Below are 24,167 nucleotides of genomic sequence, written 5' to 3'. Positions count from 1 at the left end.
TCCAGGAGTGGCCTGCTATAGAAGACTGACTGCACCCCAGGCCTCCTCACCTACATCAGTACCTGACTTTATTAACACCCTCATGGCTGAATGAACACAAATCTCCACAAACACACTTCAAAATCTAGTACATCATCCCAGAAGATAGGAGATTAGAACATGGGGACTAAATGTGGAATGTGATTTTCAATAAGCACATATGAATCTTATGCTCGGGTGTCCACAAACTTTCCATATTGTGTATATAATGAATTCGTGTCTATAAAGTTTGTCCATTAGTATAACTTTCACTTGTCACTCAAATGAGGATGGGTTCCCCTTTTGAGTCTGGTTCCTCTCAAGGTTTCTTCCTCATAACATCTAAGGGAGTTTTTCTTTGCCACATTCACCATGGCTGCTAATTAGGGATAAATACACATCATTCACCTTAACTGTTAAATTCTGTAAAGCTGCTTTGAGACAATGTCCGTTGTGAATATCGCTATAGAAATAAACTTGACTTGACTAATCATATAACATTGAAAATCTGAAGCAATTGACCTGTGTGCTTTTCCGCCTGATTTAAGGATTGCAGGAACACAAGGAAATTTCACCAGTGCTAGTATTACTTGAAGAAGAAAAAAAATCCAAGTAATGACAGTAGACAGGATTAAAGGTCAGCATTTATTATGTTAATTTTATAGAAATGTTCAACCTTTCAACATTCACAGGTGAGAATACAGTAAATGTTATATATAAACAAATTAAAATGAAAGCTGTATAAAAAAAAATAAAAAACGAACTTTGGTCATACTTCTCATTCCTGCTTTAACAGTTCTCCTCGTGAGTTTGATGATTGTTACAGTTCAGGTCCCAAATTGACAGAAACTTGTCATTAAATGTCATTAAAGGCTTATTAAACATTAAAACACTCATAAAAACATCCCAATTTACATTGTAGAAACGTTCAGGAACACGGGGCTGCGTTAACAATGATACTGTATTTACGTAAGTCCGAGTCAGGTGTGTGTGTGTGTGTTGTGCACTGTCAGGTGATCACCCCACTCTCTAACACAGTGATTTCATTCAGCTACACACACAAAACTACGTCACAAAATAAGGCAGCTAGCAAGAGTAAATCCATACTGGGGCAATTTGTTCAAGCGATTTGTTTTATTTGTATTTAAATAAAAAAAAAAATTGATATATTGATATGACTTTGAATGAATGTGTTAAAAATTAAATCACCTTGATGGCTGATTTCTTCTCATTTAACATGATAAAGTGCAAAATTTGTATTTAATTGAGAAAAATGATTCAGGATGATTTCAGCCCCAGAACTGTGACAAACAATTCTAATTGGGAACATCACAAAAAAAAAAAATCATCACAAATCTGCTTCTTTTGATTTTCTTACAATTTATACACTATACTGCCAAAGGTTTGCAGACACCTTGTCATAAGTGTGGTATGTGCTTTTTGAGCATCACGTTCCGCATTTAGTCCCAAATCGGCTCTTGTAATTCCTCCTCTTTTCAGGGAAAATATCCACTAGATTTTGGAGTGTGTTTGTGGAGATTTGTGCTCATTCAGACACAAGGGTGTTAGTAAACCCCGGTATTGATGTAGTTGAGATAAACGTTCACATTCATTCCAAGGGCTGCACCATGCTGGAACAGGTTTGGGTCTCCTAGTTCAAGTGAAAATTTAAGAAAATGTCCTACTTCCTATTGCGTCTTAGACACTCTATACAATTGTGTGCCTTCAGTTTGGAAAAGAACCAAATATGTCTGGGGAAATTCAGGTGTCCCAATACTTTTGTCTATATAGTGTATAGACAGTATATGATTATATGGACAGTTTATTTGTAGTCTCTCACATTTAGCCCTGGTTTCAGTATTCTTGTGTTGTGTGCACACATGCACTTCATTTAAGATCCTGTGTATTGGTCCATTAGTTTAAGTTACTTATGTGCTATTTTGTTTTAACTAAGAATGTAGCACCTCGGTCCTGGAAGAACACCATTTCGTTTCACTGTGTACTGTGCTGTATGTAACTACAATGACAATAAAAGCCACATGACATGATATGATTAGTTCTCCACACATTTTGCAGCCAGGAATCCCTTTAAAAATATAAAGAAAATAAACAAACAAAAATTGTTGTATAAACAAACTATGTAAACCTTTCACGTTGTTTTAATGTGTACAGTAATGCTCCGTTCAATATTATTTATAGGCAAAACAACTTTGATCATAGTACATATCTGTAACAAAATGAAAACAAAATGGACCCGAAGCTATGCTTTAGGAACCCCTGCAGGCCTCAGGATCCAACTATGAGAAACACAAATCTATATGATGCGGAAAATCTCCAGACAGATCGTTTTATTCTAAAGAATAACAAACATGGACTATATGGATCAATAGCTGTAGCGCTTTAATAACTTGTCTAGTGTTATGGTCATTATCTTTAGATTTTGATGAATTGTACTTTTCCACTCAATATATGCAGATGACCTGTTATTGTCTCTTAGCAAAATCCATATACTGATTGCTGTACCTTTAAAGCAAAATTTGAAGCAGAATTAATAAACGATATTAACCAGTTTCAAACTAAAATCCGGACAATCGATTCCACTGGAGCTGTGGACATTTGGTTCTTCACATACCCGTAAACATGATCACAGTTCAGTACTTACATTAAGTACTCTTACTAACTGGCATTAGGCCAGATCTTTTGTTTTCTCACAGAACAATAAAGACCAGGATCTATCCATAGGTTTACTCTCATTCGTGCTGTAGGGTTTCTCGATGTCTACAGGAGACTCCCCCCCTCTGAAAGCTGCCTCTGGAGGTCCTTCTTGTCGTCCACTTCCCCAGCACCAGCACTGGGTTCCTCGTCTCCATCCACCATGAAGATGGGCCAATCCGAGTCCGCCGTGGCCTGTTCCACGCTCACGGACTGGTCGCTCATGTTCATGGAAGGAGACTCCACGTTGGTCGTAGTTACGCAAGTACAATTATCGCAAAGCCCAAATCGCTTCAGACCCTGAGACACGGCTCCGGAGAAGACGCGCCTGCAGCCCTTGCACACGATGGGCCAGGTCGCTCGATGGACCTGTAACAACGAGAGCAGATATACACAAGAAAGAAAGGTGTTTTAGAAGCTGGGGTCAACCATGATACAGCACCCCTGGAGCACAGAGGGTTATGGGCCTTGCTCGAGGGCCCAAGGTGGTAGCTTGGAAATACTGATCTTGAACCTCTGATCAGTAACCCATTGGTTGAGCTTAACCAGTGCCCAAAAACTGCTATGTTTTAAGTCAACCGGGCGGGGCATTGGGAAAAATTTTAAACTAACAATGATCATACCTCGGGTCAACCTCATAAGATACCTCATAAACCCTCTGTGCAAGGGTTTATATCATATTGCCCTTAGTTCTATTCACCAGGGGTGGTCCTTTTGGGAACAATAAATCTCTAGTGGCAAAATTCTGTGGTTCAACAACTAGATTACTATCCTAAAACAAGCTTTGGAAAAAGCCAGGTCCTGAAACTGTGTGACTGAAAATGTTTTCAGACAGTTGTGGAAAAGAACAAGCTCACAACGGATGTAGCCAAAAAAAAAAAAAATTTAATTAAATTAAAAAAAGTAAACTACCCATCTGAACTGGGGGTCAATCGGCATCTGCCGAATGTGCTGTAAATTAGGTTGATTATTTAAGTATTTGGCATCCAAACAAGGAAACCGTAAGAGCAAGAACTGTGAATATATAAAGAGAGCAGCGTTTACACTTTCCGCGATCATTACTAACGGATTTGTGTATTTTTCTATCATGTCTGCTAAGTTGAAAAGACAAGAGCAAGAATAACAAGTCTCTGAGCGTTCGACTCTACTCGGTCATTGTTTGCTTTCGTCAGTCCTGTTTATTTTTCCTTGTGTGCTCATTAGCTATGCAGAATAGCAAAACGTAGGAGTTTTTTTTTCTTTCTCACTGACGAGCTCTGCTGCTGATTTGACACGCAGAATCTGCATAAAAACAGCTGACGCTGTCCAACTAGAGCCAATGGTGCGAAACACACTGGAAAAGCCAACGGACTCAAAAACTACCCAACATTGCCCGATGGCCGACCGTCATCTTGGTGTGTCCCCAGCTTTCTTATCGTTCATTCTTAATCCACCCTTATGTATTTCATTGTTTAAATATGATGATATTTTTTGGAGAGGGAGTGAGAATAACATTTGAAAAGAGAATGAGAATTGTTGGAACTGTATTGTGGACTGGACTTTTAGTAGTTCATAGAATAGCAAAAGTTCACTAAAGGTGGTAGAACATTCTCACATTTAGCTCCTACACATTTTGGAATAGTCTTCCTGACAGTGTTCAGGGCTCAGACACACTCTCCCAGTTTAAGTGCAGATTAAAAGACATATCTTTTTAGTGAGTCCTACACATAACACACATCTCATATCATAACCTTGTGCTCCAGAACATCTGATCACATGCACATTATCAACTTGTGCTTGTTAATATCATGAACCACAGCTACCCTAATTCCTCTCCACTGCTTCTCTTTCTCTCCCCATCCCGAGGCATCCTGAGGTTGCTCCAGCCCCAGTCACGTTCCACCTCATGAAGATTGTGGACCTTTACAGAAGTAGATGTCGATCCCGAACCATCTAGAGACATACTAGCGCCATTTGGATTCCACCTCATGTAGTGTTTGGACATTGGACCTCTTTGTGTGTTTAAAGGCTCTGGCATGGAGAAGCTGGTGTTGGATCTTTAATGATCTCAAATGTTGAGCTATTTTATGAGTTGCTCAGTAGCTAATGGTTCCACAACCTCAAATGACTGTATAAGACTGTAGAAAGGACATTACTCACAATCACACACTCCAGTGATCATGTTAGTTCTCACTCTCCTGTGTTCTGTATTGTTTTAAAGATTTACCCAATTGGGGATATCAAGGTTTCTTCCTCCTAACATCTGAGTTTTTTCTTGCCACAGTCACCATGGCTGCTCATCAGGGATAAATACACATTTACCTTAACTCTTAAATTCTGTAAAGCTGCTTTGAGACAATGTCCATTGTGAAAAGCGCTATAGAAATAAACGACTATTAATTGTGAGCCTTCAACCAGCTGTTGTTTAAGCTACAGGTAAACACGGGGACCAAAACCTGCTAACAAGTGCACTGATTGGAGAGGCTTGTGTTGTTTAATACATTTTTCATTTAAGCAGTTTTCTGTATTACTTCTTATTAATTAACTGTATTATTTTGAGAGATTATGGGGCAGAATTATTTTTTATAAATAATCAAATCGGCCAAACATATAGGCATCATATCAGCCATTGGCTGCCCTAATCTCTAAATATCGGCATCGACAAGAGGAAAACCCATATTGGTTGACCTCTACTCTAAACACAGTTTTTGTAAAAAGATCATGGACTTACGGTGACGGCGTGTGTGCGTAGATGCTCCTGTCGAGTGAAACGCTTTCCGCAGATCTCACACGGATATGGCCTCTCCCCAGTGTGACAACGGATGTGCCTTTTCAGAATGCCCTTCTGCTTGGTGGTGTAGGGGCAGAACGGACACTTATGCAGCCTCCCTGAGTAGCAAACTGTCGTTTTACAAATTAAGACTTTTTTTTGTGTGAACAACCACTAACGAAAAAACCAAGAAACCGTTTCTCACCTGTATCCTCCACGTACCAGTCGCTTTGGATCTCCATACTGCAGGAGCCTCCATGAACGAGTCCTTCATCTACTCGACCCATCATATTACTGCTTCCCAAACTGTGCCCAAAATGAGGCACGAGCTCCTCGCGGTGAGAACCGGCTCCTCCGCGTAGCAGGACGTCCATGTACTGCTTCATCTGATAGTTGGAGTACGGAGGAAGGGACGTCGGCTCACTGCTTGGAGCGGGACTTGAGCTGAGAGTTCGTTCTTCACCATTGCTTGGGTTTTCATACAGGTCCATGTCTTTGGCTTCAAGTGAACACTCGCCTTCCTCATCGGGGTCAAATTTGATCTTGGGGTGCCCCGGTACGACGACCATCCCTGAAGATGATGGGTTGATTACGTCTTGTGCTGGGTTGTTCTTAGCAGCGGCACTGGCGGGAGGCTGCCTGGGAAACCCTCCCTGCGAGTTCTCACTCTCACTCTGCGAGTCTTTGCTACTGGTAGCAGCTGGTGTGGAAGGAATATCAGATGACGCCTCGACAGAATTGGGCGTCTCCATACTCTGTGGTGTTCCCCTGTCCGTTTGGGAAGTGGACGCTGCAGGAACGCTGGAGACCAGTGCGGGCGTACCACTGTCAGCTGGGCCTTCTCGCTCCCTCCCGGTCTCTTTCTGCCCCTCCTTCTCTCGGTTACAGATTTCCAACGATGACTTGATGTAGCCTTTGCAAAAGTTCACTACGTCAGTCATTTGCAAATAGCTGGCAGCTGACATGATCTCAATCACGTTATCGGTGCGGAGGTTGAGGCGACCGGAGTACAAAAAGTCCAGGATGAGTGAAAAGGCATCTGCCGTGACGATGTCCAGAGAGGCTGTGCTATGCCTGTGGCCGCTGTCTTGCAAGTAGTGCACCAGCAGAGCCCGGAAATATCCGCTTGTCGCGAAGAGGATGTTTCTGTGCGCCTTGAAGACGCGGCCCTCTACGATGACGCTGCAGTCGCAGAAGAAGTCCCTTTTACGCTGTTCGTTCAGCTCACATAATAGCTTGGAGTGATAAGAAGGAACCTCCATCTCGTCCCTGTGCGTACAGGCCGGAGCCGTGTTTCTGTACCGAGCAAGGCGGAAACAAACAATTGAAAGAACGAAAACTCATGCATGAGTGCGTTTAAAGGGGAAACTAGAAATGAGAAGACTGGGAAAAAAGGAAGACAAACAACAAAAGCAAGTGCAATAATGTAAGGTAGTTTGATTCACCATTCTATCAGATACGCCTACCTACATTTGTACATTTATCAATACACAACACAAGAGAGGGGAACAGTTTTTCAGTGAAAGTTTTATACCTGTAGATCACCTTTTTGCACAAGCATGAGAAATTTTTTTTTTATTTGAAACTCCAAATTACTTTGTAGTCAAATGCTGTAGCTAGAAAAGGTGACACTCTGACATCAGTGCAGCTTAGAGAATAGTTTACAACTTAGAAGACTAATGATTAGGGATGGTAAGATTTAGCATTTGGCATATACATTTCATCTGCAATGCGCCCATATACAGTAGTAGTGGATCCCAGGTTCAAGGATTTATCAAATGTGCTCGAGCCACGTTACACTGTCCCATCTCGTGCGCACATAAGCCAGTCTGTGTTCACTTCTCTATACACTCGCACGAGAGCACAAAGCAGAAGATGCTTAATTTGCCAATGCATTATTTAATACATGACGTGCCCACACACTGGAACTTCAGCTATGAGATGGTTGAGTGGTATCTTGAACAAAAATCTGCTGTTTACTCACTCAGCTCTAACAGAAAGAGCCTATAAAAATAAGGAAATCGCCAATCTGACTGACCTTGAGCTGAACATCGCAGAGAGTGTGATCGAGATTATAAGAGCACTGAAACAACACCTTCGGTTTCCACGATCTTACCATTTAAAAAAATTATCTAAGAATCCATGATACAAAATAATGATGATACTCCCACTGCCAGGGAAACCAATCAAGCCATGAGTGAAAATCTGCAAACGAGGTATTCTTCAGAGCCTAGTCTTGAGGACTTCCTTCTCAAGTGCTTGATGCACGTTTTAAGACACTTCCTGATCTTGATCCAGCGTATCAATAGAGAATCTATAAAGATATCCTCCTCACAGAAGTTCTAAGCACAGCACAACAGGTGCAGTATGTATAATGTACTATCTTTATATTTTCTTTTATTACAACATATTAATGATGTTACAATGTTCACTGAACTCACTAATTAGCCTTTTCAGTCATTTCACTGCAGGGTGAGACCAGAGACAACAGAGCCCAGTCAATCAACTCCATTACAGCCCAGTCCATCAACTCCATCACAGCCCAGTCCATCAACTCCATCACAGCCCAGCCCAGCCCAGTCCATCGACTCAATCATAGCCCAGTCTATCAACTCCATCACAGCCCCGTCCATCAACTTCAAAAGAGCCCCGTCCTTCTACAGTGGCAGCACCTTCCCCTCTACCAAAGAGGTCAGCGATGGGAGAATTATTTTGATTTGCAGCAGCAGCTGAAGGCTGAAGTGTACACCTACATGACAAAAGACTGCATTTCATTTGATTCCAAACCACTTGCCTGGTGGAAAGCTCAAGAGTCTGTATATCCAAATCTAGCCAAACTGGCAAAGCGTTACCTGGCAATACCTGCAACCTCCGTCTTAAGTAAGAGTGTTTTCTCAACACCAGGTGACACCACACGATCTTTACTCACTACTAAAAATGTGGACAAACTGATATTTTTTAAGAAAAAAAATTGAAAATGGAATAAATCTGAAGCCTTTAATTTTGAGGCTGTATTGAAGCATTTTCATTAAGAGATTTCGGTTTTAAAGTTTATTAAATCCAATGCACATTTAATGTTTTTCTGTTGTTTTAGGAATGGTTTGGGCTTAACCTTTGAAAGTTTAATATATTGTCTCCTAAATAAAAAGTTGTATTTTTCATAATTCTATTTATTTAGTACTTTCATAGCACAAGATGCTTTCCAGTTCTGTAGCTGATTGTGATTAAACACTACTGCCTGTTCAAAATAAACAGAAAAAAACAAGCACTGGGGATTTGTTTACTTTTTCCTGTTGTGCTGAACCCGTATCGAACCGTGACCCCCATACCGAGGTACGTACCGAACCGTGACTTCTGTGTACTGTTATGCCCCTAGTAGACTAATTTCTCCTCGATTCTCAAGCAAGTTCTCTCAGCACCACTGCTGCTCCATGAATATGACAGATCAACACTATGGAGACTGAGGCATGTCCTAGAACTCACATAGAATACAGATTAACATGGCAGAGGTAGAGCTGTTTGTCAGAAGCAAAGAAATGAAAGCAAACTATCTGTACCATATTGAATTGCATTGCATCATATTTTTTCCATTGCACCGTATTGCATTAAATCACATTGTGTTAAATGAAATCTAAATCTAATCCCACCGCATCGTAATGGGGTGAATCGGATCCCACCGCATCGTAATACGGGTGAATCGGATCCCACTGCATCCGGTGGGATCCGATTGCAAATTGCCTCAGATGCAAATTGCCTCAGCTTCAGTAATGAAGATGCACATTTCTACTAATGATTTATACCACTATTGGGTGGCAGATTTCTTAAGCCTCCCCTACGGAGCTCTTCCTTGCATTGCCTTAGAACTTTGCCACTGGTTTCTAAACCTATTGTTATGTCTGGGTCATTTGGCGATCATGTTAGTTGCAGTCATACGGTATACTCTTTCCATTCAGATAGAGAAAAGTGACAAACTTGTGACAAACCACGAACGTTACCACGTCTGCAAGTTTATCACGGAGAGAAAGTCAGAACAAAGATCGAGCGTGAAATTCTGCATGAAACATTTCACATGACACGGCGATGCTGTCTGTCTGTAACAAAGAAATGAAAGCGAACTAACTGTACCATATTGAATTGCATTGCATACAAACTTGTGACAAACCAAAAAATGTTTGTAGTCACAAAATTTCGAGACTAATGCGATTCGGACCACGTCTGCAACTTTATCACGGAGAGAAAGTCAGGAGGCGTTTTTAGTGGCATGCATGCTTCAAGAGCAGAACATAATTGGAAAACAACTAGAGACCAGGAAGACCTTCAATGAGCTCAGCCCCTAAAATGTTAAAACCATTCAGCAACTTGTGCATGATGATCGTCGGAAAACAAGCCACATGATCTCACTTCTGCACCGACCCTACTTGCTGGATTTTGGTTTCTGCAGACTTCGCCCTCTTCCTGAAGATGAAGATCTATAAGGTGCTTGACATGCTTCGAAAAGAAGACTCCCAGGAAGTATTTCAGAAGTGGCAGGAATGCTGGGAGTGCTGTATTGCTGTGCAAGGGGATTATTTTATCTCGAAACCTTTTGATACCATCAGGCGATACAGCTCCAGGATTCCCAGTTCAAGCCTGAGCTCAGGATTCAGTTTTATGTTTCTATGTACAGTTTCTCCACACCTCCCTCTCTGTCTGTCTGTCTGTCTGTCTGTCTCTCTCTCTCTGTGTGTGTGTGTGTGTGTGTTCTGGCATTAGCTCAGGGTATATTCCCACCTCACATCCAGTGTTCCCCAGACAGGCTCTGGATTTCCCAAGACTAGAAAAAAGCAGTTACTGAACATGTTTGAATATATGATAATGTTTGGTAATAACTTGGAAATGAGTGCATATTGATGTAACACGTGTAAATAAGTTGTTTTGCATTTTCATTTCTCTTCTTAGGAGCATTGTTTAATGTTTTTGACTCCGGACGGGTTTTTTCTTCTCCCCCAGATTCACTCCTGCCGTATAAAGAACACCTTCATATCTCTAGTATATAATACACCCCCATGCAGTCGCGTGTAAGACCATATTCAACACAATCCCATTAGGATATCTCCATTAGCCTGGAAGCTACTTCTACGCTGTGTATGCTAGCACGCTAGCTAGCACATTGTTTAATCTCTCGTTTCTACTCACAGAAATAAATGCAATCTATTTGACTTGGACACAGATCTTGTGAACGCCTTACCTCCGCAAACCAAAGTCCACACAATTCCTCTGCTTTAGCTATTTATTCCCCAAAAAAGTCCCGATGTTGTTTTCATTGCTAAGATCTGACCACTTCCGTTATCTTAGTCTTCCTAACGGGAGAAATGACGACACACTCGTGAGCCAATAAAAAGGCGGAATGTTTTTTTGTGGGCGGAGTCAGAGATTGTACAGACTTCTCAAAACTCACATAGACAAAAGTATCGTGACATCCGACTTTCTCTGTCATATGTTGTTCTTCTTTGTGTTACCACGAAGATGGAGGCACATCATTATATAGGATATATCTGCTGTAGAATTACATTTTCTATTCACTTGAATTAGAGGTTTGAGACCCAAACCTGTACACAAAGCAGATCTTGAGTGGCCTGCTAAAGAGCTTTGACCTCAACCCAACTGAACACCTTTGAGATGAGTTGAATGCTGACAGCACTCCAGTACCTGACTTTAATAACATCCTTATGGCTGAATGAGCACAAACCTCCACAAGCACATTCCAAAATCTAGTGGAACATCTGTCCAGAAGAGTGGAGGTTATAATAACTGCAAATGGAGACTATTGTGTGGAACAGCAAAAAGCAAATAGGAATTTTATTGTTAGGTTTCAACACCTATACTGTATAATGCCCATGAACTGTATTTGATTGATACGTGTCCATTTACATGCCCATTACTGTAACTTTCACTAAACACACACATAACATGGAATGGGCAAAAAAGCACATAGGAATCTTATGGTCAGTTGATTAGTTGTCTTTTGCTGTAGTGTGTTTATGACTATGTAAAATATTACGTCAGAATTATTTTTTAAATGGTGTATAGATAGATAGATAGATAGATAGATAGATAGAGAGATAGAGAGATAGAGAGATAGATCTCTTAGATCACTTATAATCTTATACTCCAGTGCTCATGTTAGTTCTCACTCTCCAGTGTTCTGTATTGTTGAAAGATTTATGATCACACTCTTGATGTCACCCAAGTGAGAATGGGTTCCCCTTTTGAGTCTGGTTCCTCTCAAGGTTTCTTCCTCATAACATCTAAGGGAGTTTTTCCTTGCCACAGTCCCCACGGCTGCTCATCAGGGATAAATACACATCATTCACCTTAACTGTTGATTTCTGTAAAGCTGCTTTGAGACAATATCTGTTGTGAAAATCGCTATAGAAATAAACTTGACTTGACTTGATAGATAGATAGATAGATAGATAGATAGATAGATAGATAGATAGATAGATAGATAGATAGATAGATAGATAGATAGATAGACTGTATGTATGCATATACTGTAGGTTGAAAATGGTCATGTCTCGTTATTTTCACAGTGATTACAAAAAAACTTTGTTTTTTAATTTTTTTTTTTTACAATGATTATCGTCTTTAAAATATCTTGTTATATTAAAAAATATTTCTGGTTTTCAGTGTGAACCATCTCTTCAATCCTTTTTATCCTTTGTTAACACTTTTATTAAATGTAACATTAAATTATCAGTCTCTGTATTTTTGTATTATTATTATTATTATTATTATTATTATTATTATTATTATTATTATTATTATTATTATTATTATTATTATTATTATTATTATTATTATTATTATCTTTCACCACCAGAAGGGGGCGCAAAAATCCCTGAAGTATCTCCACAAAAGTCCTGTATCCAAACCTACAGAGATGCAAATGTTAAAATGGCAGTGTGGTAAATTCGTTGAATTGTTTTCCAGCAAAAGTCAAATGTTTGTTTTTTTATGTAAAAACACAAATGGATCTATTCTTTTCTTCCACACACTGCGGTCCAGCCTGAGTGTCGATCCATTCACACAATCAATCACTCAGCTTTGAGACGATAGTTTTTATGAAACAAGTGTTTGTTTGCTTCCTTTCAAGCTGAAAATAGCTTTTTTTAACATGCGGAATGAGATAAAGAAAACACGACGTTCCTCTGGACCACAGCATGCCCGTGCAGCACAACCCAAAACTTTCAGAAGTGTTTTTACATGCAGGGGTCGCATTGTGACATTTGTTTAAAGAATTTTCCCATGGTGAAGACACGGCACACAAAAGGCTTCATGGTGGCCTTTCAAACCCACAGAGCAGGCCGGCGGACCGAAGCTGCCCTACAACGTCTTTTGAAAATGTAATTTATGACACCTCATAAAGCTTATTCATGCTCATGATCTCTGTATGTAAACCAGAATAAGACGGAGCGGTGTCCCCTAGTCTGTAAAGTCAGGCCTGCACATGTCAAAACCCGACTCTGATGTGGTCACACAATAACGCAGTGGGAGTAAAAGACAGCTTTGACACATCAATTTCTGTCAAGGTATTGCAGATTCTTACACAACCGCTCCTCTGCATTCCTGTGGGAGGATCGAGAAAGAGCTGCAGCCAGTCATACCATTTGAATAAGTTCTATTAGTCAGGATCTAGAATGTGTCCCAAATCTTCGGCTCAGAATAGTTCATTTACTTTCAAAAGATTTCACAATTACATTTGCATATGAAGGTGTTTAACATGAAGAAAGACACCCAGATTATAATAATATAATATAATATAATATAATATAATATAATATAATATAATATAATATAATATAATATAATATAATATAATATACTAATTATGTATATGTTTTTACAAATAACTATTATGTAATACTTCTTATTTTGTGTGCTATGTTTATATATCTACACTATACAGCCAAAAATATAGGGAGACCCGACATTTCAAGTCATATGCGGTTCTTCACCAAACTGTTACTACAAAGTTAGAGGCACAGAATTGTATAGAACATCTCTGGATACAGCAGCAGTACATTTTCCCTTCACTTCAACTTAAAGACCCAAACCTGTTTCAACATAACAATGCCCCTGTTCACAAATCCAGCTCCATGAAGATATGCTTTACATGGTTTGAAGTGGAAGATCTCCTGCTATAGAACTCTACCCTACTGAACACCTTTGAGATGAATGTGAACACTGACTGCACCCCAGGTCTCCTCACCTCACCTACATCACTCCCTGAGTTTACTTACACCCTTGTGGCTGAATGAGCACAAATCTCAGAAAGCACAATATCTAGTGGAACATCTTTCCAGAAAAGTTCAGATTATAATAACTATATGTGGGATGATATATTCAGAAAACACATACCATTCTCATGGTCAGGTGCCCACAAACATTTTGTCCATATAATGTATCTGTCTGACTGCTTGTCTGATCTGAGGATAATTGAACATCTATGGAAAGAGACTAAAGAAGTCTATGGGAAAGTCTACATTAAGTGATAACAGGAAGTAACTTGTCTTGTTCAATAATATTACATGTAACAAACTTTTAAAAAGCATGATATGTTGGTCATTAAAATTTTTACATCTGTAATTTTTGGCGAATTTCTTCGGACTTTGTGGTCATAAATGTAATTTATGTCAAGACACATCACACTGACCTGCTATTAATTTATTTTCTGTAGCATAGGCTCTATTTCAAATGATCAGCTGCTGTTTTCTATGATAGCAGCTCTCCTGAGAACAGACAAACAGCCTGTGTGGTGTCCTGATGTGATTTGGGCCAGTGCATAAAGAAAGAGCTGTGTTTTCTCGGATGCACACGCACACCACAGGCTTATTTAAAGCCACCGAGAAACACTGATTAAAGAGGAAGACAATGGGAAGCGATTGCTACAGACTGGTGGCCTCGATTTCCAGCACCCTGCTCCTTATGGGTTTAAGAATGTGCCGTGAAAACTTTTCGAATTAGTCCAGAATCTCTGGAATTTGTTTTGTGGCACCGGCGCAAAACCGGCTCTCATTGATCAGAAGATTGGAGAGGCTCAGAGGCTCACTCAACCCTCTTTGTTGTGTGCATCTGTGTATGCGTGAGTGCATGTGTGCGTGCATGCGTGCATCTACAAAATCCACAGCAAAGTCTTTCGAACATTGAACAATGATTACTGGGGAAGGGTTCGATGATATGATCCCATCTTTTTGAGTTTAATAGGGCAGACGCCCCCTCTTTGGCCCGAAGACGCCGCTCCTCTCTGTGGTCGTGAGCATGAAGGGGAAATCTCTTGCTGTAATTACCACTTAATGCAATTGTGCCTTTTGGAGAATCTTTTTTTTCCCCCCACTGGGTCTTTTTTTTTTTTTTTTTACAGTTCATGCCTTCCTGTGGAAAATAAGAAGGCTCACATATATTTAGTAAATAAAAGGAATGACGGTCGCACAAATATGGATGCTTTGCTGTGTAGAATTGAAAAAGTACAAAATTCTGATGAATTTCATGAGTGAATAATCAAATGATTCACGCATGAAATGCGCACATGTGCTTGACATGGCCATGTTCACTTTTGTGGATTGATTTCACATGATTAAGTTACTTTTACCTTTCACATACGATCACACACTGCATGCACATGCTACCATTTCAGGGCATAACACGGGTTATAGGCACAGATCTTTGATCACAAGTGATCCCATATCACTCACGTAATTGCAAACATACGATCACATAAAACGTACATGCTTTTTCTGTAAGAGTAGTCTCTGTTTGTCAGATCTCACTGTCACTAACAGTTATATGAGATTGTGTCCAGCATCCTGCAGAGACAATAAATAGTCCGTGTAAGTCCTCTGATGTATACAAGACGTGCTCCAGTGCTAAAGATGGGTTTGTGTTTAGGACTGTGTGTGTGTGCGTGCGTGCGTGCGTCGTGTTTTTGTGTACGCGGTTTGGAAAGGGTTTCATCCTTGCCAAAGATTGCGAGCTTTTAGTGGCCGAGTGAGTGAGCGTGTGACTGTGGTACACTGTTGTTTGGCTTTCTGCTGCTACCTACGCTCTGGCCGCCGGTGCTCTATGCTTGGCTGTAATGACAGGGCTGGCTGGATGTAATTAAGTTCAAACTTAGCACCATGGCAGATGGAGCTGGAGGCCTGCAACCCTCACTATAATACAGTCTGACCACAGAGTGACAGGTCTGAAAGACTCGCCAAAACAGTGAAAATAAAAACGAGAATGTTTCTCACCTCTCTGTCTGAGTTTACAACACTCACCCAATCCACAGTATCCACCTCCATAAGCTTTAGCTTAGCCCTATCGCTTGTTCTTTTCTAATGCAATCACAATCACATACCAAGATGACAACAGATTTTGCCTTGTATCAAAGAACTGATCAAGCAGCAGAACCTTCCGTCATCAGATCCTCAGCTCGTCACTTAAACTCCTCCTGCACACCCCGCGTAATCCTGTTCTGGGAGCTTGGAGATTAACCTCTCTTTAAAATGCCCTGACACATTTTTTTCCCATACAGCTTTGAAGCTTATTTCTCTTTCTGGAGGAAGTGTTAGAATAATCTGTCTTTGGTCACTGATTTGTTTTGAATATAAAAGAGCTCACAGAGTTCAAGAATCACATTATGACAATAAATGTAGACTCCTGGGCATTTGATCATCATGAGTTTGCATTATCTTTACATATAAGCAGAATTAGAACAAGTAAATCTCAGTTTTTTATTTTTAGCTCCCCCCTCCAAAACAGCTGGCAAAAGGTGATGGCAGATGTAAATGCAGATATTCTTTTTATTCACAGTGTGAACATACAATATAATAAAACGAAATGGCACAATTGTGATATATATCTTTGGCAGAGTAAGGAGACAATGTGATGTCATGGTGAGGCTGAGATCAGTACTGGCAACCTCTGCTTTGCAGGGAAGCATCACAACACCCTTAGCTGGGCAGGGAGGTGGAGTGATGTCCTCAGCAGAGCAAGAAGGCAGTGTAACATCCTCTGTCAACAGGAAGGAGGCACAAGATCTGAAATAGTGCTTGGAGGCATAGTGACATCTGTGGCAGAGCAAGTGATGCCCATGGCAATGCCAAGGTCAGTCTAGTGCCCCACGGTGAAAACCATTGTGGAGAAAAGCAACAGGGTGATGTTCATGGTGAGGCCAGGACCAGCACTGGTGCTTTCTGCATTAAAAGCAGAAAAGAGAAGCAGAGCAACATCCTCCACAGGACATGGAGCTGGAGCAGCATTATCAGAAGGGCAGAGAGGTGTAATGCAATCCATGACAGAGCAAGGTGTCAGAATGACATCCATGGTAGGTCAAGGCGACAGATTAATGCCCAATGATGGTGATGTCGGAATAGGTACTGATGCTCAGGACAGGAAGGCAGAGCAGCAGTCATCCTCAGCAGAGCAGGTAGTCGTAGTGATGTGCTCACCGGGACAGCGAGTCAGTGCAACTTCCAAAGTAGGAAAAAGTGGGTGGCATATACTGTAACTCTAGCCAGAATGGGACCCTTTTACACAAACACTCTATGCAGCATTTCACATTGTGCCTTGCCAAGATTTAGTCAAGAATAAAGGACTCCAAGAGTAAAACAAGTCTATTTAACTGCCTCTAGCTCTTAAAAATGGACGTGCAGTGCCTGCTGGGAAACAGTCCATACTTTTTAGACCAATCATTTGTTGTTAAGCCTATTCAAATCTTTGTATATTGCCAATACATTGCCATATTGGGCGTGACCCATTTTTTGACCAAAGGTGTACTGTGTGCTATATGTATGGCTAAGGTCAATATCCACCGCCTGTCTGACCAGGTTAAAGTGGTTGATTGACATTATTGCTAGCTATAATTCTAATTTACAGTATTTGACAGATTCCCTTATCCAGACAGATTGAAATAATTTTTTTTCATACAACTGAGCAGGTATGGGGTAAGGGCCTTGCTCAGGGGCCCAGGAGCGGTAGCTTGGTGCAGCTAGGACTGAAACTTACTACCTTTGGATCTAAAGGCCAATGTTTTAACCATTAAGTCTTAGCATATCACGGGTTAATATTAATGCTTTATTGATAAATTATTAATGTTTTTAAACAAAGAAAAATAAATTCATTGTTGTGATAAAGCAGTAAGGAGTCTCCACTGTCAACATTATGATTTTCAACACAGAAAAGTCTTCTCTAACATAGGACAAAAATGGGGTTAGTTGGGGAATAATTGTTTATACAGTAGTTGCTATAATGTAAGTGATAACTGAATATGATGAAAAATAAACTAAATTAAGCTGTGGTATAATTGAAGTTAAACATTTTTAAACGTGGTAATAAGAAAATGAAAGAATACTGTCCATGTGGCATTGTAATAGATTATTCCTTACTTTGTACTATACAAACATTGCACATTATTATTTTTTTTTAAAACAGAACCTGAGTAATACGCCTGCAGTTGAATCAGAAATGTAGCATGTTAAATGTATGGATTTTTTTTTTCCCGTCTCACGTATCAAGTTGCTGAGATAGCAAGAAATCAAGATATACGTGTAAACACTTGGAACTTCAATAACCCTCACAGTATATAACCCAAACAGATATCCCAGATACAATCTCTTGCAAACAAATATATCCCAGCAGTTGTAAATATTGTGAGACTATTCGAGTCGTCCTGCCCAAAGTGTGCCGTTACACTGGCCTGAAGGGCAAAATGAGACAAAAATGCGTTCTTTATTTCTACGCTTGATTTTATGCTCTCTCCTCTTTTCCAAATCCCAAAAGATGAAGTTGTGTGTGATGTGGTCAGGGACTTCAGTCAGAATTAACTGATTACCGTAGAACTGCCAACCCGTGAGTCATAGCACAGACATTCCTCCGGCTTTTAAAAATAGAAACCCCGGTTCTCTCTTCTTTGGATTTGTTTTTCCCATTGGATGTCTGTGGGGCATCCTCTCTTGGTTTATGAGACTCGAATCATAACCAGATCCTATTTTCCCCACTTTCTCCCTTTTCTTCCCTCCGTTGTTGGAGCTTGTTTAATCTTGGGATGAATATTGGCTTAGTGTGGGAACGACACAAGTTTTTAGGGAAAGGTTTTGTTGTTTTAGTTTGCATGCTCCTTTTTTTTGTTTTTTTCAAAGCCATGCGAAAAGCACTATCTTTGCCAAAACCTCATAAACTGAGATACAAAAAAAAAGAGGGAGAGAGAGAAGGAGAGGGAGGGAGACCACATCACTGTGACAAAGATAGGGCCTGTCTGCTACGAAAGGGCTTTACAAATGACAATCATTTTGAGAGAGAGGACGACAGCATTTTTTTTGGGGGGTGGGGGGTATAAAAAGGGAAAGAAATGCGCATGGAATTGGGGGACAAAGGGGAGGAAACATTCCCCTGACCACATTAAAGACATAAAAAAGAAAACAAACAGAAAACATGTCTGACATGAAGACACTGGTTTCTGTGGCGACAGACAATGAGTGCTTGTGGCTTGGTGAGGCCTGAGTAGCCTGTCTGTGTCGCGGCACCAGCGAGAGTTACCGCGGTCAGACCTTCGATCAGGGCTCTGTACTGTGGGAACGGCGCTTGAAAGAGACCTTGTCGGGGGCCACAAAAGGCCCTTTCTGCTTCTTCTCATTGGCTTTTCCCTCCTTATTTATCTTTCGGCAGTCTGGATGGAGCAAGCATTTCTCGGTGGGTAAACAGCACAGCTGACTTTCTTTCATTCTTTCATTCTTTCTTTCGTTCTCTTTCTCTCACACTCTCACACGCTGCGAGCGCCGGCCTCCACCGCTCACTCCCCGTCTTTCTCTCTGATCGATAATGCCAAACATTTGATGTCTTGAAAGGAAATCTTTTGATACATAACAGATACCAGTGTCACTCATAATATGAGGAACATGTGATGAAAAGGAAAATAAACAGGACACACACACATCATGCACACTGGGAAGGTTTGCCCATAAATAAACACACGCACAAGCACAGCACACACGCACAAGCTCAAATCCTGAAGAGTGGCAAGATGTGACAGAGGAGCACTTCAGAGGACTAACACTAACAGCGATAAGACTCTGTGGAATTCCAGCCAAGTCTCTCTTCATCATGCACTCACACGTTTGGTGTCAAATGAAATACAGACTTGTATAAAGATGCATTGTTTGTGTCTATTATAAATAATATACAAAACTATAATACAATTAAATTCGGATTTATTTGTGTAGCACTATTAACAATGGACATTGTCCCAAAGCAGCTTTACAGAGATAAATAGGTTATAAAATATGAATTTATATGCTAGTGACTGTTAGATAACAGGAGGGAGAAACCTACAGAGGAACCAGACTCAAACTCATCCTCATCTGGTTGCCACTGAATGTCCATTTATTAATTGATGAGGTGTACTGTTCAGTGATAGGTCCTTAACTATTCATGCAAATTGCAGTCCTGAGCCATTGTAATAAACTGTTTATATAATTACAGTCCTAATATATTATCTTAGTTGTTCATAGGTTCTGAGTTGTTCATTGGAACTTTATGGAATGTTTGGGCTGTTCATGTGGTACCCAGCCCAGCCACACCTAGTGGTCTCCAGTTGAAGAGAACTCCATCCAGACGTATGCTATTGAGGTGAATCAGGCAGATAAAAAAAAGAAATGGGACAGGAGCACTCATCACTATTATAATATCAACTATTATTCACAAAAATACTAGACAGCAATTAACCCCCCCCCCTTTTTTACAATGAAAATAAAAGAAAACTGATGAATGTGTTAAACTTAATGTGTAATTTGATGTAATAGCTTAAGCTATAAATGGTTTTAAATAGGTTTAAAAATTTCAGTTAATTACAGTTCAGCGCAGTCATTTACTTTTTTAATATTTTTTTTATTCATTAAGAATTAATTATAAGAATTTTAACAGTAGACACTACAAAGTGAATCGTATGAGAATTTTAGAATGATGGAATTCCAAAATTGTGCCATAATTGGCAGAAAACTGGAATGCTGGTTAAAAATAAAGTCAAAACCAATTTGCTTAAACAAATTGTAAGAATTTTATGATGTACAGAACAAGTTTATACGTATATATAATTATACATATATATTTTTATATTTCCGATTCCCAGTTTTGTTTAAAACATGATTCAGTGTCAGTAACAGAGGCTCTCAGGCGAAGTTCTTTTGGTAAGTAAAAAAGGGTATGTAGGATTTATGGAAGGAGACTTTAGTGTGGGTACTTTGTGACAGTCAAATGTAAAGCTGTAACTTTCCAGTATGGAATTGTGTTCAAGAAGGACGGTTTCATGCTCTGTGGGTTCTATGTAACATGACAGGCTTGTGTTATTGTGTTATTTACACAAACACACACACACACACACACACACACACACACACACACACACACAGAGAGAAAGAGAGAGAGAGAGAGAGAGAGAGAATAAAAGTAGTATATAGATTGTATATTTATATATAACATAAGTGATAAGATGAATTCATTTCCTTTTTCCATGCCATATCATAACACCCCTATATAATAAAAAAAAAAATATAACAGAATGCCCTGCTATTTTATATCCATTACACAACTTGCTCTATACTTACATTTTGTATCTTTGACTAATGGGATATCCTATTGATGCTGTTTTTGGGATTTTATAGGCAGGTAAGATGGTGATGGGATGGTTACATGCAGTAAAAGGAGGGTGTTTCAATATAAACATATGTAAGCGCTTTGTAACGGAGGTTATTGTGGTAGGTGTTTGAGTAAAAAATGTAATTTAACTGAATGACTTGTCAGGGTATTATTCAATCTTAGAGAGGGATAGAAATGTATTAGATGTTTGTGGGATTATGCTAAAAAAAAAGTGCTTGAGGACATAATGTGATTTGGTTTTGTATGCATGTGTGTAGGCTTTATTTTGTGTGAGAAAGTCATGAAAAATATGAGCTTGTTAATGCCAATAGCAGAAGTGGCCTTGTTGTGGTTTAACAACAAGGGCACACCGAAAGCACTGAAGTGGCCAAGCACCCCACCCCCCCACCCCCTTTAGTGCCAACATTCTGTTTGTTCTCTTGTCCTTTATTTTCCTCTGTCAAACTGCTGACTTATTGGCTTAAATCTGGTCTTTAGCCGTTCCCAGGCTTTTTCCTCTCCATCATCAGATCATTAGAGGAGGAAGTGTTCCACAGCACACCTCAAAAAGCTGAAGGTCAGAAGGGAGCGCGGAGAAATGAAAGTCAAAAGCGAATAAGGTCAAATATTGCGAAGAAAAATACTCAGAACAAAAAGAAGAAAAATCATCCGTTTGAAGTGGAGCAGCGATAAAAATAACAGTGAAGACATTGTAAAGGCCTGACTTCATAGATCTCTGCTGCTTTCTTCTTCTTTTCAGACAAAGAACTAGAAATAAGATCCAGACTCGAGCAAGTAAGGATTGGTAATGAGAGAAGATGGAGTTAAGGGGGGATGAAGGGAAAAGGGGGATCTCTTTACATTCATCTTAACTCACACACACCACACCATAAGCTTCTGGCGACGGTCAAACTCCATGTTTGGGCTTTATTCCTAATGACATCCACCATCTCATTCTGACAGCACTAAAGAGGCTGAATGAGTCTCAGAGAGCATCAGCTTTTACACAGCTGAGGACAGAAGAGTCCTCACACACACTCCTAATGGCTCACATATGCAAGGACCCTGATACACAGATGACTCTACAGATGCAAGAGAGTTTTAAATGTACACAAACAGAATAACACTGCTGTCTTTACTATGTCGTTCATGCATTTATCTTGATCCTGGTTAAGGTGAATCAGGGGCTAAAAACACTTTCTAGGAGGAAACCCATATGGACATGGAATGAAATTTTACACAGACAGCAACTTGTTCTCAAGATCCATTTAATGACCTCTGTGATCTCTGAATTAAAAAAAATAAATAAATCAACATTACTGTTCCTATCATATGTTTCAAAATGAACATTTATTTAATTTCTTTATCCTTTTATTACAGTATTTATCAATATTTTTGCACCTAAATATAAATAAGGATTGTTTTGACGTTTAAAACATGTCATGTAGAATTTGCCATGCTGTCTCATGGTTCAGGAGTTACACTCTTAGTTCTGATTAAAGGCTTCAGTGGTTCTAATCCCCAGTACTGACAAGAGATGAGCAACCAAAGCCCCTGTAAGTGTAAGTGTGAATGAAATGTGGTGCAAGGAAAAGAGATGATTGTCTTTATTTACTGCCACTCTAATGGTGTAAGTAAATTAAGTATAATGTTTCAAAATTACATGCCCAGATACCATATGAAGGATGATCCAAGTATCTTTTTACTCCTCTGAATCTGGCTTCTATGACAAAACCATTTAGATCACATATGTGCATCTGCCATGAACTAGAACGTCACACCACCTTCAGACCACTTTTTCACTTAAGTTAAAGTAGAGAAGTTTGGGCCCTGACTTGCACTATTATAGTTTTTTGTGTTACACTGGTAACTGGACCGCACATCATATTAATATATTGATTCAAATGAATTTCTAATTTTGTTACCTAATAAATGTATCCAGGCTGAACAACCACCATATAGAACACAAGCAGAGAAAAGATGATGATGATCATGTGATCAGGAACGTCTCTGTTCTCAGTCATGTTTACATCACTGACTCCCTCTGTCTCATCCACAACAACCTCACACTTATTGTTGCCTTTGCTGCGCTTGTTGTTAGCTTCATAGGCTCGCCTACGTCTGTGGTGTGTGAGAGACAGGAAATAATACACCAGTGGTAGAGTAAAAAAGCTGCACAATGACAAGAAATAGGTTGATGGGCTGAAAATGAGAAGAAAAAATATTAACCATGTAACCAAATAGATTAAAAGTATTTTGAAAATGTAAGATTTAGAAAATAAAGATATTTGTGTAAAAAAACCTAATGAGTGAAGGTAAAGAGTAAAAAATAAATAGTGAAGTAAAGTTCTGAACCTGAAAAATCTACTTAAGTACAGTAACGAAGTATTTGTACTTCGTTATTTCCCACCACTGCTTCAGCCACTTCACATTGGACATTTTTTCCATTTCGGGAATCTTCTAACTGCTTTACATCTGACTATTTATAAATCTATTTACACTCTATGGACAAAAGTATGTGGACACATGAGCATATTTGCTTTGTGAACATCACATTCCATGTTTTGTCCCAATTTGCTCTATAATAACCTTTACTCTTTGGGGAAGATGTTCCCCCAGATTTTGGAGTGTGACTGAGGAGAATTATTTTATTCAGTGGTGTTACTGAAGTCTGGTACTGATGTAGGTGAGGTGAGGAGGCCTGTGGTGCAGTCAGCGTTCCAGTTCATTCAAAAGGTGTAATAGGTCAGAGCTAAAGAGCAGGCTCAGCGCAGGCTACTCAAAATCTTCCCCTCCAATTCATTTAAAGCATATCTTCATAGAACTGGCTTTGTGCATGGGGGCATTGTCATGCTGGAAAAGGTTTGGGTCTCCTAGTTCAAGTGAACAGAAAATGTATGGTCCAGAGAAATTGTATATAATTGTAGGCCTTCAACTTAGTGGTAACAGCTTGATAAATAACAAAATATGGCTGATATAGGAGCATCTGCAAGACTGTTTTATTATAGAAACAATAACATATTAGAACAAGGGTACT

At 39.7% G+C, this 24,167-nt stretch overlaps 1 protein-coding gene across 2 annotated transcripts; it reads right to left on the bottom strand.

The window, feature by feature from the left end:
• Positions 1-2,159: 2,159 nt before the first annotated feature.
• zbtb8b (zinc finger and BTB domain containing 8B) lies at positions 2,160-10,828 on the bottom strand. 2 transcript variants are annotated; one of them, XM_046834727.1, is made up of 4 exons: positions 10,707-10,828; positions 5,685-6,775; positions 5,441-5,610; positions 2,160-3,099 (listed from the first exon to the last, which is right to left on the bottom strand). In XM_046834727.1, the coding sequence occupies exons 2-4, from the start codon at positions 6,739-6,741 to the stop codon at positions 2,797-2,799; spliced, it is 1,530 nt and encodes a 509-aa protein (XP_046690683.1). In that variant the 5' UTR covers positions 6,742-6,775; positions 10,707-10,828; the 3' UTR covers positions 2,160-2,796. The 2 variants fall into 2 exon arrangements, with proteins under 2 accessions (XP_046690683.1, XP_046690684.1); XM_046834728.1 differs by lacking the exon at positions 10,707-10,828 and having other exon boundaries at positions 5,441-5,598.
• Positions 10,829-24,167: the final 13,339 nt, after the last annotated feature.

Source organism: Silurus meridionalis, chromosome 22 (genome assembly GCF_014805685.1).
Source record: "Silurus meridionalis isolate SWU-2019-XX chromosome 22, ASM1480568v1, whole genome shotgun sequence".
Classification (NCBI taxonomy): domain Eukaryota; kingdom Metazoa; phylum Chordata; class Actinopteri; order Siluriformes; family Siluridae; genus Silurus; species Silurus meridionalis.
This window is presented reverse-complemented; position numbering and strand designations above follow the sequence as displayed.

Coding starts and splice junctions, on each gene's coding strand:
- zbtb8b (XM_046834727.1), bottom strand. CDS start 6,741: ATGGAGGTTCCTTCTTATCACTCCAAGCTATTATGTGAGCTGAACGAA. Junction 5,611..5,684: donor CTGGTACGTGGAGGATACAG/GTGAGAAACGGT, acceptor GTAAAACGACAG/TTTGCTACTCAGGGAGGCTG. Junction 3,100..5,440: donor TACGCACACACGCCGTCACC/GTAAGTCCATGA, acceptor TCGTTGTTACAG/GTCCATCGAGCGACCTGGCC.